Source organism: Plectropomus leopardus, chromosome 11 (genome assembly GCF_026936395.1).
Source record: "Plectropomus leopardus strain MGB_pleo_1.0 chromosome 11, ASM2693639v1, whole genome shotgun sequence".
Classification (NCBI taxonomy): domain Eukaryota; kingdom Metazoa; phylum Chordata; class Actinopteri; order Perciformes; family Serranidae; genus Plectropomus; species Plectropomus leopardus.
In genome coordinates this window covers 36,771,437-36,784,909 of record NC_142186.1, presented here as the reverse complement: position 1 = coordinate 36,784,909, position 13,473 = coordinate 36,771,437, and the positions used below count along the sequence as shown (strand labels likewise).

General features: G+C 39.5%; 2 protein-coding genes across 8 annotated transcripts in view; one reads left to right on the top strand and one right to left on the bottom strand.

Annotated features, from left to right (window-relative positions):
- Window positions 1-9,692, bottom strand: part of LOC121945698 (immunoglobulin superfamily DCC subclass member 3) — a 25,262-nt gene extending 15,570 nt beyond the window's left edge. For 3 of the 7 annotated variants that reach the window (XM_088084786.1, XM_088084791.1, XM_088084793.1), the window contains exons 1-4: window positions 9,527-9,692; window positions 6,998-7,377; window positions 1,573-1,679; window positions 775-1,080 (exon numbers count right to left, since the gene is read on the bottom strand). In XM_088084786.1, coding sequence (XP_087940912.1) covers window positions 775-1,006 — 232 coding nt within the window. In that variant the 5' untranslated portion in view covers window positions 1,007-1,080; window positions 1,573-1,679; window positions 6,998-7,377; window positions 9,527-9,692. Of the gene's footprint in view, window positions 1-774; window positions 1,081-1,572; window positions 2,470-6,997; window positions 7,378-9,526 lie in introns of those variants that run through there. The other 4 variants (XM_088084787.1, XM_088084788.1, XM_088084789.1 and 1 more) reach the window with 4 other exon arrangements.
- polr3glb (RNA polymerase III subunit GL b) lies at window positions 9,021-13,473 on the top strand. The gene is made up of 8 exons (XM_088084796.1): window positions 9,021-9,179; window positions 10,448-10,693; window positions 10,946-11,075; window positions 11,668-11,736; window positions 11,893-11,943; window positions 12,035-12,129; window positions 12,709-12,849; window positions 13,041-13,473. The coding sequence occupies exons 2-8, from the start codon at window positions 10,574-10,576 to the stop codon at window positions 13,125-13,127; spliced, it is 693 nt and encodes a 230-aa protein (XP_087940922.1). The 5' UTR covers window positions 9,021-9,179; window positions 10,448-10,573; the 3' UTR covers window positions 13,128-13,473.

The following is a 13,473-nucleotide window of genomic DNA, read 5'->3' as shown; positions in this document are numbered from 1 at the left end:
GTAGTTTGTATGTTCTCTGTGTATAGTCAGTATGTTTTCTGTACGTTATTAGTATGTTATCTGTATGTTTTTTGTATGTTGTTAATATGTTTTCTGTATATGGTTAATATGCTGCTGTATGTTGTTGGTATGTTAACTGCAAGTTGTTCAGTTGTTAGCATGTTATCTGTATGTTGTTAGTATGTTATCTGTATGTTGTTAGTATGTTATCTGTATGTTGTTAGTATGTTATCTGTATGTTGTTAGTATGTTATCTGTAAGTTGTTAGTATGTTATCTGTATGTTGTTAGTATGTTTTTTGTATGTTGATAGCATGTTGTTAGTATGTGATCTGTATGTTGTTAGTATGTTATCTGAATGTTGTTAGTATGTTATCTGTATGTTATCTGTATGTGGTTAGCATGTTATCTGTATGTTGTTAGTATGTTTTCTGTATGTTGATAGCATGTTATCTGTAAGTTGTTAGTATGTTGTTAGTATGCTTTTTGTATGTTGATAGCATGTTGTTAGTATGTGATCTGTATGTTGTTAGTATGTTATCTGAATGTTGTTAGTATGTTATCTGTATGTTATCTGTATGTGGTTAGCATGTTATCTGTATGTTGTTAGTATGTTTTCTGTATGTTGATAGCATGTTATCTGTAAGTTGTTAGTATGTTGTTAGTATGCTTTTTGTATGTTGATAGCATGTTGTTAGTATGTGATCTGTATGTTGTTAGTATGTTATCTGAATGTTGTTAGTATGTTGTGGTCCACAGAGGTCATGTGACTCACATGCGAGCTGGACTCGGGCTTTGCGGCTGATCAACATGCCGTAGCGGTTCTGAGCTGCGCAGTCGTACTCGCCGGCGTCCGTCTCGTTGCTTTCTCGTCTCTTGGAGAAGTTTTTGATGAGCAGCGTGCCGTTAGCGAGCACCGTCGCCTTGACGCCGATTGCCACGGGGACACCGTTTCGCCTCCAGGTGATGGAGATCGGGCCCTCGCCCTCCACCTGACAGTCCAGCATCAGGGGGCGGTCCCTCGCCGCGATGACATCACTGGGCTCTTTGAGAAACGCCAGCTCTGAGGCTCCGCTCGCACCTGAGAGGAAGAGACCAGGTGAGAGAAACGTCAGTGACATCACAGCTTCCTGTCACACCTTAGTGATCGACTTCAGTTCAATGCAACTTTATTGTCAGTAGAAGGGAGACAGAGCAGACGAGAGTCTGACAGACAGCAAACAAAACGAAACTGAAATCAATAATCAACAATCCAACAAATAAATACATGACATTTATCATTTATAAATTAAGAGTGAGATTAATTTAATTAATTTAATTTAATCATCTGTTTAACATACGCTGAAAAAATTACAATAAATTAGACTTCATTTTATACTTTTATGTTTTTACTGGTGTATTTCTTTGAGCTTTGATCAATTGATTAATTTATTTATTTATTGATGAATAAATCAGACTTTGTTCGTCAAACAAGATTATTAATAAAAGAAAGATCAATAAAAATGATGAAGAATCACTTAATTAAATAATAAGAGTTCAGTGATTCTGCTGACAGACAACAGGAAATACTCACTGACAATCAGTGTGACGCTGATGCTGATGCTGATGATGATGATGATGATGATGATGATGCTGATGATGATGATGATGATGATGATGATGATGATGATGAAGCTGTTTCTGATCAATAAGACAAACTGAATTAATCATTCACTGTTGATAATATAAATAACATCAGAAGGCAGAAAACATTCAGGTGACCTTCACAGGACTGATTATTATCTATTTTTCATCATCATCTCTTTGTATATTATATATATTATTACTTCATATTTATCTGTTTTTATGTCTCTTGTTTGAACAGAATCTCATCTGTTTCTCAGGAGTCAAACCCACAAATTTGTTCATTTAAAATTACTAATCACATATTTTAATAACCAAATCAGATTTGAAATGCTGCTGACGCTGCAAATTATCCTACAAAAACAGTCAGGTTTTAAAGGACGTCTTCGTCCTGCTGTCCTGATGTGGGTTTTTCGTGTTTTCCTTCGTTAATTTTAATTCATCATTGTATCAAACAAATGCTGTTTACATTTAACAACATATGACATCTCAGTGCAAATGATGTCGCTGTGTAATATAGACGTGGACATCGATAGTAATTATTTAATAATAGGTATAACTGGTATAATAAGTATAACTAGTATTCCTGGCGCTGACTAGTGAGCACAGATCCCTAATTCTGATGTGACCGAGTAATAACGAGCGGCGTAAAGTTTTCTGTTTAAAAATGAAGCTGAAGGGTTAAAAATGTTTCACAGCATTTGATATTTAAAATAAAAAAATGTATTTCATGATAAAACTTTCATCATTAAATGTGACCTCAGTCATCTGGCGGGTCAGTGAACACATCGTTCCTCCTCCTCCTCCTCCTCGTCATCTCTTTTCAACTTGAACTTGGTCGAGGTGACTTTCCCAGGCCCCCTCCTCCCCTCCTCCCTCCTCCCCCTCCTCCCCTCGCATCCTTCAGACGACCATGTCTCCGCCGACCCCCTGCCCGTCCTCGTCCTCCATCTTCTGCTGGTCCCAGCTGGTCTTTCAGATGAAGCAGTGGGAGGAGAAACGAGACGAAGGACAGCAGCAGGACTCACCGTGACGTCTGGACCCTCTGCCCCCCAAAACCTCCCCCACCCTCCCCGATTTCTATAGTATGAATGACAACAATAATGACGACAAAAGTGCGAAGCCAGACACAACAGACCCCCCTCAAATCCCCCAAATCCCAAAAAACACCACAAACAGACTGAAGCGTCTTCGTCCTGCAGCTGCTCAACTTTAGTTTCACTCTACAATCGTCCTTCAGCTTATTCACACGTCTGATCCACTTTTTCTCTTCTAATAAAGTTTTAATATTTCACATCTGCAGTTTTGTCCGTCCTGTTTCAGCTCGTCTCATTTTCAAGTTCAAGTTCAACTTTATTGTTCTTCTCTGGACGAACAAAGGATTCTTGAACAAACTGATGTTGCAGTTTTGTGTCTCTGAACATGGTGATTCGGGTTTTTGAGATAAAAAAGTTCTTCAGCTGACATTTGAAAACTTTGCAGGTTTATCTGAAATTTAATCTTCACAAAGTCGAAAACAGCCGTTTCACTGTGCTCATGAAAAGTTTAAATTCTGGATCTCAACCCCAAATCCTCCAGACCGCTGCAGTCGGTATCTGAAACACCAGAACACCTAGCGACACTGGGCCACGACTGGGCCGACCAAAACAGGAGCGACCCGACTGTGCCAACATTCAGCCGAAGTCTGCCCGACTGTGACATTACCGCTTATAGAACCGAAAACCCAAATCCAAAACCATGAGTTTCTCCGCCAGACCAGAATCATCCTGTCTGACCCCAGTTACCGACGTCCGGCCACAACTGGGCCGACTGCTGAAAACGAGAGCGTCTAAACCTGGATCAGACCCGGCAGCTGTTTTTAGACTAGAGTCATGTCAAAGTTGCTCTCCAGTGCCAGAACTCAGCCGAAACCCAACAAGAGTCGGACTGACTGTAAAGAACACTGGCTCCAAAAAACCCAAACTGTCCTGAACTCACTGTCACTTCACTGTTGGACCAGAGTCGTCTAAACCCACAGCAGTCTGAGTCTGGTGCCGACACTGGGCCACGACTGGACTACGACTGGACCACGACTGGGTCACGACTGGACCACGACTGGACCACGACTGGGCCACGACTGGGCCACGACTGGACCACGACTGGACCACGACTGGGCCACGACTGGACCACGACTGGGCCACGACTGGGCCACGACTGGACCACGACTGGGCCACGACTGGGCCACGACTGGACTACGACTGGACCACGACTGGGCCACGACTGGACCACGACTGGACCACGACTGGACCACGACTGGGCCACGACTGGGCCACGACTGGGCCACGACTGGGCCACGACTGGACCATGACTGGACCACGACTGGACCGGCTGCTGCAAACTGGAGTAGCACCTCACTCAAGTCCGACACTGAATGAAACCCGGCAGCTGTTTTCAGACTAGAGTCACGTAAAGGTTGATCTTCAGGGGCCGAACTGAGCCGACACTCAGTCAGCAGTCAGATGTCTCCTACAACAATCACTCCTCCAATACATCTTGTAGTCTTTGGTACGGCCACTGTGCACGGCAGTTGGGTGATTTGGGGGACTTTTTTCTGTCTCTATCATCAGTGATTGTCTGTTCAGGGGAAACTGATGGAGCATTAAGCTCTTTACAGCAGGGCTGAAGGGATATGTCACCTCTGATGGCAGTTTATTCAATAAAAACAAAAAGTATAAGCAACGGCTGTCAAAAGTTAGAAACTGCAATAAAATCAGTAAAAAGGATGAAAATGATTAAATAGCAAACAAATCTGCAACTGCAAAGCAGACCGAAAACCACGTCTGTCCACGTTTGTCTACGACAGACGGACGTGAGGGGACATGAGGACATCATGTCTCAGTCCGTCTGATCAGCTGATGATGAATCATTCAGCTTCCTGTGCGAACTAAACTCCGCCGTGTCTCCGACTGCACGTTCAGGATTACATGCACCCGCCTCCCATCTGGGTCCTCATTATACCAGATTGGGGGGGTCGTCATATAAAACACCGGAGCAGACAGTCCGCCCCCCCTCACCCCGGTCTGACCCTCAAATCCCCTAAAATCCCCCTCGGCCTCTGCAGACGGTGACCTCGGCCCCTGAGGGTCATGAGAGTCTCGGTTCAGGTCTGAAGCTCTGCTCGCCCCTCCTCTCGCTCCGTCTGCGGCGTATTGTCGCACGCCCGAATCTGACCGTGAACTTCACGGTTTTCAGCCGAGACGCCCCCCACATACAGATGAGCGGGTCGTTTATCACAAACATCGTGTGTTTCTGATGACACACACACACACACACACACACACACACACACACACACACACACACACACACACACACACACACACACACACACACACACAGATGTCTCTCTGCTGGGGTTAATTGTCTAATTGGAGCCAATTAAGAAGCTGCTGATTCACTTCCTGTTAAAACAGCTGATTAACCAGCTGATTACTTTTCACTAATAATAATAATAATAATAATAATAATAATAAATGACTGTTGGAGCTGAGCAGTATAAAGATATGACATCGTATCGTGATACGAGACTATATATCGTCTTAGATATTGGATATAGTTATATCGTGATATGGAATAAGTGGTGGTTTTTTCGTGATTTTAAAGGTTGCATCGCAGTAAACTGATGTACTTTTCTCAGCTCGGACGGTTCAGCTGGTTTTAATATTCGCCTTCAGACTCTTTGTCTAAACTGTGTTTTCTTAAAACCAGCAGGTCAGTACATCTGACAACAAGTGCGCTCTTTGAAAATCACAGAAGAAGACAAACTTTTGCGGGAAACATCAAACTGGATTTTAAAAAAAAAACGTGTTTCTCTGAAAACAGAGTTTAACCATCAGACGGAGAGCAGCAGGGAACTCTGGGTAATGTTGCTGCTAACACATTAGCTCACTGCTAGCATCCAGACTGTTACACCTGAATTCACTTTGTTAAATAAAGTTATTTCATGTTTTTTCATTTTTGATGTTCTGCAGGAAAAACCCAAAGACCCCTTCAACATGTCGTCTCTCGAGTCCCTCTGTGAGGACTCACAGGCTGATGTGCATTAAACCCTCAGTCAGGTCTGAGAGGGTGAGAGGAGCAGACAGACCTGAGGGTAAAGGGTTAACACACTCCTTTTAAAGTCACATTTAGCCGTAAATGTTTGGATTCTGTCATGAGCTTCTGTTCAAGCTGCAAAAGAGAAATAAAGTTATTACCTATTTTTGGGTCACACCTTCTGTGTTTACGCCTCTGAACTGTGAAACTCACTGAAAGACGGTTTGTTGCATTTTAAGAAAAATTAAACACCAAATGTTATAGCCTTACAATGCTTATTTTCTATTTTTTTACTTTTATTTTTAAAACATTTTATTGATAATTAATTTTTTTGTATTTATTTGTCTGCATATTGGCACGAAAAGTGCAAAGTAAATAAATTTGAAGTAATTTAATTATCATCAATAAAACTGGAGAGACTGACACGTTAGAGCACACACACAGTGAAGTGACTTCACTTTGTGAGTTCATCTCAAACTCAAGTTCAAGAGCAAACACACACACACACACACACACACACACACACACACACACACACACACACACACACACACACACACACACACACACACACACACACACACACACACACACAGCGACCGTCTGTATGAAAATGAGGCTGATGAATATTCAGAGTGACCGTCTGTCTGCGTCTCCGTCACTCGCTCTCACGACAAAAAGTCATAGAAAACATCCAGAAAACAACAAATAATAAACAAAAAAAGAAGAAAAACATTCAAAGCAGCTTGAAAAAGTCAGTTTTGTGTGTGAGAATTATAAAGTAATTATTATACATTAACATGTATTATCCGTAGTATTGTTTCACATGTATACAACATGTTACTGACATTATTATTCTCCTGTGTTTATTGTTAATCTGCATACTCACAAATAATTTTAATCCGTTTTAACATTTATCATATATAAATGTGATATATATGTAACATCATATGATCTTTTATATTGTCTGCAGGGAGCACAGATGAGAAACTCTGTTATATATGTATAACTGTTGGTATATTTTTGTGTTTTCTGTCTTATTGTGTTCAATAATCAAAGTATTATTAACAATAATACTTTCTGAAAATAATTTAGTGTCATTTTACACTCAGATGCTTAAAGAAATCCTGCAGAGATCTTAAATATTCAGTAAACTCACAGCCGAGAATCTACCTGCTTATTCCTTATTATTTCCTATATATAAATTAAAAACACATGAATAAATAAATGAATAATGCACACGTGTACATATATAGGCTCTATGTTATGGATACACAGAATAAGAGGTAAATATATCCGACCTGAGCAGCAGAGTCCCAGCAGCAGCATCAGCAGCATCTTCATCTTCATGTCTGTTCAGTTTAAATCCAAATCATCAGAAACGAAAAACCTCAGCAGCTCCGACACAAAATAAACATGAAAAAATGATCCTCCTCTTCCTCTTCTTCTTCTTGGTTTTATTCCTCTTTAATAAAAGTAAAAAGTAAAATCCAGGAGGACTGATGGTGTGAAGCTGCTGCCGTCCTGAAGATCTGATTCAAACTGAGCTCCCAGCGGCGGACAGCTGGGGGAGGAGTCAGGAGGAGCGGGAGGAGTCAGGAGGAGCAGTGACCCTGAGGTCAGGAGGAGCAGGAGGTCACAGCTGAGGAGCTGCTGCATTATAATGATCAGAGAAGAAGAACTGATGGAAACATGGAGGACAGAAATGAGAGAAGGATTTAAAGAAAAGTGGGCGGCGCGGCTAAGCTAACGTTTGTTAGCACAAATATAGTTTAATATATTACAGATATTATTAATTATTGACGCACTAAAGGAAAAATCTCAAACTAAAAAAATATTTTAACAAACATAAACATATAAACATATAAAAATGACGTTTTTACTTCAAACGGTAAATATGAAGCTTATCATCACATTTTTCTTCACATTATAAATTATATTTTTATTATATTATTCTAAAAGCATTGTTATATTACGTAATACTACACTGTACATAAAAACATTATATTACACGAAAAAAAGTTATTGTTTCACTACATTTATATTATATTATATTATATCACATTATAGTAAACAATATTACATTGCTATCATTATTTCTCTTGTTTTGGTTTTTATTTTCATTTTATTTGTTTATTTATATATATTTTGTTTTCGTCTTCCTCTTCTTCTTCTTATTGTATTATTATTATATTATATTGTTTAACATTATGCCACAATATATTATACCACATTATATTAGACATTTCTTTTATTACACATATACAGCCCTGAAAGGTGTTATGTTATATTATATTATACCACTCAAAAGTTTTTAATTCCTGAGTAAAATGATTAACAGCACAGAAGTTTGACAGAAGCTGAAGTCAGAGTCCTGCAGTCAGGAGAGGTTGGCCTATTATCAGCACAATGTGCTTCAATTTACCTGAAGTTTGTTTCATGTTTCATGGAGCTTTTCATTTTGATATAATGCTGGAAAGTTTAATAAATAATAATAAATCATATGTTTATTACAGTGTAACACACCATGGTCACATGACACTGTGTCAGTGAACTATGAGGGCGAAAAACAAACCACAAAAAAAAAAAAACTAATCGTTTTTAAACTATAATCAAAGTAAAATGTTCAGTTAATGGTGATATTGATTTTAGGTATGAGGCTCGGACCTTTGCTGGGAGGAAATTTTAGTACCTGGACCTCTGTGAGTTTTAGTAGAATAGGTCCTCCAGCTGGTGATGCTGCTCTACAGTATATTTGTCATGTTCAATGTCTGACAGAAAATAAATATTTAAACCAACATTAACCTGATGATATCTTCATATCTCACTGAGGAGTCAAAGGAACCTTTAGGCTCCACAGAAACACTGATTTGATGTATATCGTGATATATATCGATATCGACTGATATGAAAAAAATACCGTGGTAAGACTTTACTCCATATCGCCCAGCTCTAATTATACCACATTATATTAGGCATTTCTTTAATTATATATGTAGCCCTGAAAGGTTATCATTATATTATATTATATTTTCCTACATTTACTTAGCTAAACTTTAATCTGAAAAGTAGTGTCAGACAAATGTAGTGCAATAAAAAGTACAATATTTACGGCTGAGATTCAGTGGAGAAATACGAAGCTTCAGAACATGAAGCCTGCAAGTGCCTCAAATTAATGCCTCAATGCATCCAAAAATAAAAATAAGAAGTAACATGGAGAAAATGATCTCTGGTCTTTTTTAAAAAGTTTGTTCTTATTATTTTGTCCAACGTCTGTAACAAACTCCGGACAGCAGGTGGCGGTACCGAGCCAGAACTAAACACCACAGAAGAAGAACAAAGAGCGGGCGGCAGCAGAAGAAGAAGAGGAGGAGGAAGATGGCGCGGTGTTAGATGTAAACAAAGATGTTTTAAAATGACTTTGATCGTTAAATTAAGAAGAAGAAGATTTAACTCCTGAAAATATAAATCCTCAAACTGAAGGTTGGTTTCTGCCGACAGCACGCTGCTAACTCAACTAGCCTCACCAGCTAACTTCACCAGTTTAACCAGTTTAACTGTCGCGATGCAGACTGGAGTCAGAGCTCAAAGACACAGAAACGATTTTACAACAACATTAAAGCAAAAAACACACCACAAATCCGAGACACGACCTCAAGATCTGTAATCTGCAAACACCGAGTCAAATAACGTTAAATATCTTTAAATTAACGAAAAAACTCACCAAACATCGAGTCAAATAACGTTAAATATCTTTAAATTAACGAAAAAACTCACCAAACATCGAGTCAAATAACGTTAAATATCTTTAAATTAACGGAAAAACTCACCAAACTTGGCGTTAGGGGCTGTAATGTTTCGATTCAGTGGTCGTGACGTTGTCTCGTGGCGTCCCTCTCGTGAACATGTTGACAGGTTGTCTTCTCTCGGTCTTCGTTTTGTCTCCGCGGTCAGAGACATGTCCTCGTCTCTGTCATGTTTTTGTGTTTGTCGTCTGATCACCTGCGGATGAACACACGCGGGTCAGCTGCGCAGGGATACCTGAGCTCTGAGGTTGACAAAATGTAGTGCCGAAATGAGCAGCTGCCTGACAGCAGGATACAAGTGTGTGAATATTTCTAATTTATCACCCACTTCAGCTGATTTAGGTGTTTGGGGACGGAGGTGTTTTTTAAGTGTTTTAATGACACCAGAACATCAGTGAGGGAACATTTTCACCCTGATGAACTGTGAACTGTATATGATGTTTATGACGACTTCAGAAATGAACTTTTTTTTACTAAAATGACTTTTTTGGTTGGATTATTATGAAAAACTCAGTTTTGCTTCAGAAAGGGAACTTTTTCAGCTGCAGATTTTCCTGTTCAGATTTGGGAAAGAAGGCAGAATATTTTGTCAAAGACTGAGCCGTCAAATCATTTTTAATCCCTGTGATGAAATAAAATGTGATGAATTATTTGACTGCTGCGACGTGATGTTGGTGTGTGATTATAAACCTGTGAGGTCAGTCTAATCAGTGCAGAGATACCAGCAAAACTCCACCGGATGATGTGGTTTTCATCATCCGGCTCTGAAGCTGCCTCGAACTAGAGGCCGTGCTTCAGAAACAAACAAACAAACAAACAAACAAACAAACAAATGACAGAAATCCAACCAAACAGTGAAAACATCATGTTGACAAACAAACAGACAAAATTAAGATTTTAAAAAACAAAACGTGAAGTTTCACTCACAGTTTTCTGCTCCCTCAGATTCACCTCCAACCAGCTGCTGCTCCACCTGATCCACAGGTCAGACCCGGCCCAGCCCGGCCCGGTCTGATCCCGTCTGACCTGGTCTGATCCGGTCTGACCTGGTCTGCTCTGGTCCAGGTCGGGATGGCGGGTCGAGGTGGCGGTCGAGGTCGGAGGATGATGAGTTTCAGTGTGGAGGCGGTCGGCATCAGCAGAGGAGACAGTTTACCTCCATCCATCCAACAACCCACACCTCTGTTTCCTGTGAGACTCACACACACACACACACACACACACACACACACACACACACACTGTGACACACACACACACACACACACTGATATCATTCAGTGTGACCGACACATCCTGAGGATATCAAAATAAAGGTCCAATAATACACTTAGAAATGATACATTACAAGAGGCTGCAGACTCGAGATCAGTGTTACTCACTCACGTGTCTGACAGTGGTGCACTCTGGGACTTGTAGTTGACTCTCTCTGTGTGTGTCCAGGTGATGGAGCAGAAGCCCCTCCCCCTGACAGGTGGCGAGGAGGCGGAGTATGTGTTGGCTCTCAAACAGGAGTTCAGAGGAGCCATGAAGAGTCTGCCCTTCTTCATCCAACCAGCTGTTGCACACAGAGGTCAGAGGTCACACCACACACACACACATACACACACACAAACTTTACTATAACAGTATTTCATTTAACTTAACTTTTTTAGAACAGTACTCTGATTTATTATTACAATGCTTTTTTCAGCTTCACCATAATAGTACTTAAATTAACTTTAATGTAAGAGAACTGTTTTTACCTTTATTACAGTAGTACTTTAATTATCGTCATCATATCTATACTTTATTTAACTCTATTACAGTAGTACTTTAATTATTGTCATCATATTTATACTTTATTTAACTCTATTGTAACAGTACTTTAATTAACTTTATCATAACTGTACTTTATTTAACTCTATTATAACAGTACTTTAACTTTATCATAACAGTACTTTATTTAGTAGTTTAGTATTCTAGTCGTCTACAGTAGTTTAGAGGAGATTTTAAATTATATATATATATATATATATATATATATATATATATATATATATATATATACATATATGGAGTTTTGTGATATCGCCTAAAAATACTGCAATACTTTTTAGAGGACATATCGCCCGGCCGTACTGTGAGTTTTATTGTGAAGGTGTTCTTCCTGTGTGTTTTTCCAGATGTGGAGCGATACTCTGATAAATATCACAACAACGAGCAGACGGACGGACTGACAGACTGGAGTCCAGGTCAGACCCTCAATAATCAATTATCAATAATCATATAGGTCATATTTATCTTTATTATCAATAATGTCTGTAATATACATATACATATATATGTGTATACACACAGTATTAATATAAATATACTTTGTGTCCTGATGCAGTTTGTTGTTGTTTCAGACTGGAAAAGATTCCCGAAAGAACTCAGAGTGAGGAAACCCTGCAAAGACGGTGAGTTCACGCCGCGCTCTGATCTGCTGATCGATCGGAGTATTGATGGATGTATCAGTGGGGTATTGACGTCCTGCTCTGTGTCTGTCAGGTGTCTCGGCAGCAGTCGGTCGCTCGCAGAGACCTCCGGCGGGTCAGAAGAAGAAAAAAGTGAAAGAGAAAGAGGAAGTGCTGCTCAAACTGGAGGTGAGACCCGAGAAAAGTCTTAAAAGGCTCTGAATTCATTCATCAATAAATAAAGCCTTAAATGCTATTTAAATTTCTAAATCAATATTTCAGAAGTCTTAAAATGCAAAGACTTGGGATTTTTTTCCCACTTTGTAGTATAAAATCTTAAAAGTGGTAAATTAAAAAATAATAATGATTTACAAAATGCCACTTTATTAATGTGACCATAAAGTTGTGCTTTTTATGTTATAATAATAAATATTTGGGCAGCTTTAGTAATGCATGGAAGTTCATGTTTTTTATTTTAGTTTTTGTAAAATTGGTCTTAAATTTCGCTTTGAGCGGTATTAAAAAGTCTTTAAAAAGTCTGAAATCTAATTTGTCTTAAGCTGCAGAGACACATACACCTGCTGACCTCTGACTTCCAATCAGAGAGCAGAGATCAATCAATCAGTCAATCAATCAATCAATCAATCAGTCAATCAATCAATCAGTCAATTGATCCTTTAATCTCTCAGAGGCGGAAACACTTCCGAGTGAAGTCAAACATTTCCACCTTAAACAAACATTTCCACCTTAATGTGTTTGGTGTGTCAGACTCTGCAGAAGAAGGAGGAGCAGCAGAGCTCGGAGGAGGAGGAGGAGGAGGAGGAGGGGGAGGGAGAGGAGAAGAAGAAGAAACAGGAGGAAGAGGAGGCAGAGGGAGAGGAGGAGTACGACGAGGAGGAGTTTGAGGAGGTGAGAAAATATCAGCATCAAATTAATGTTAATGTTCTTAAAATGTTCTGAAAACGTTTTTAAAAAGGTCTTAAAGGTGTTTCTGCGTTTACTCTTTATGATGTAATTATGTACATTAATTATTAATCAAATTCATTAAGATCATTAATACGTAAAAAGAATCAATTAATTCTTCCGTTTGCTGTCTGCAGGAGACGGACTACGTCATGTCGTACTTTGATAACGGCGAGGAGTTCGGAGGAGACAGTGACGACAACATGGACGAGGCCATTTACTAAAACACACACGCACACACACACGCACACACACACACACACACACACGCACACACGATGAACACATATCAGATTTGATGACTCACTTTTTTAAAAAAACGTCCAGCAGAAGTTTTATAAACCCATCGACTCAAAGAAAGAACGAGTGCGTGAACGTCCGGATGAGGACGACTCGTCAGGATTTATTCGTCCGTAGATTCAAAGTTTCTGTCGGAAACGAGTTCACTGAAGTTTTTTAAGATTTTGTATCAAAGTTTTATCTGTTTTATCTTTGTTGTGTAAAAAAAGTGAATTTGTTCTGTTTGTTTGTTGGAAAATAAACTGCAGCTACACGGAGAGACAACCCGAA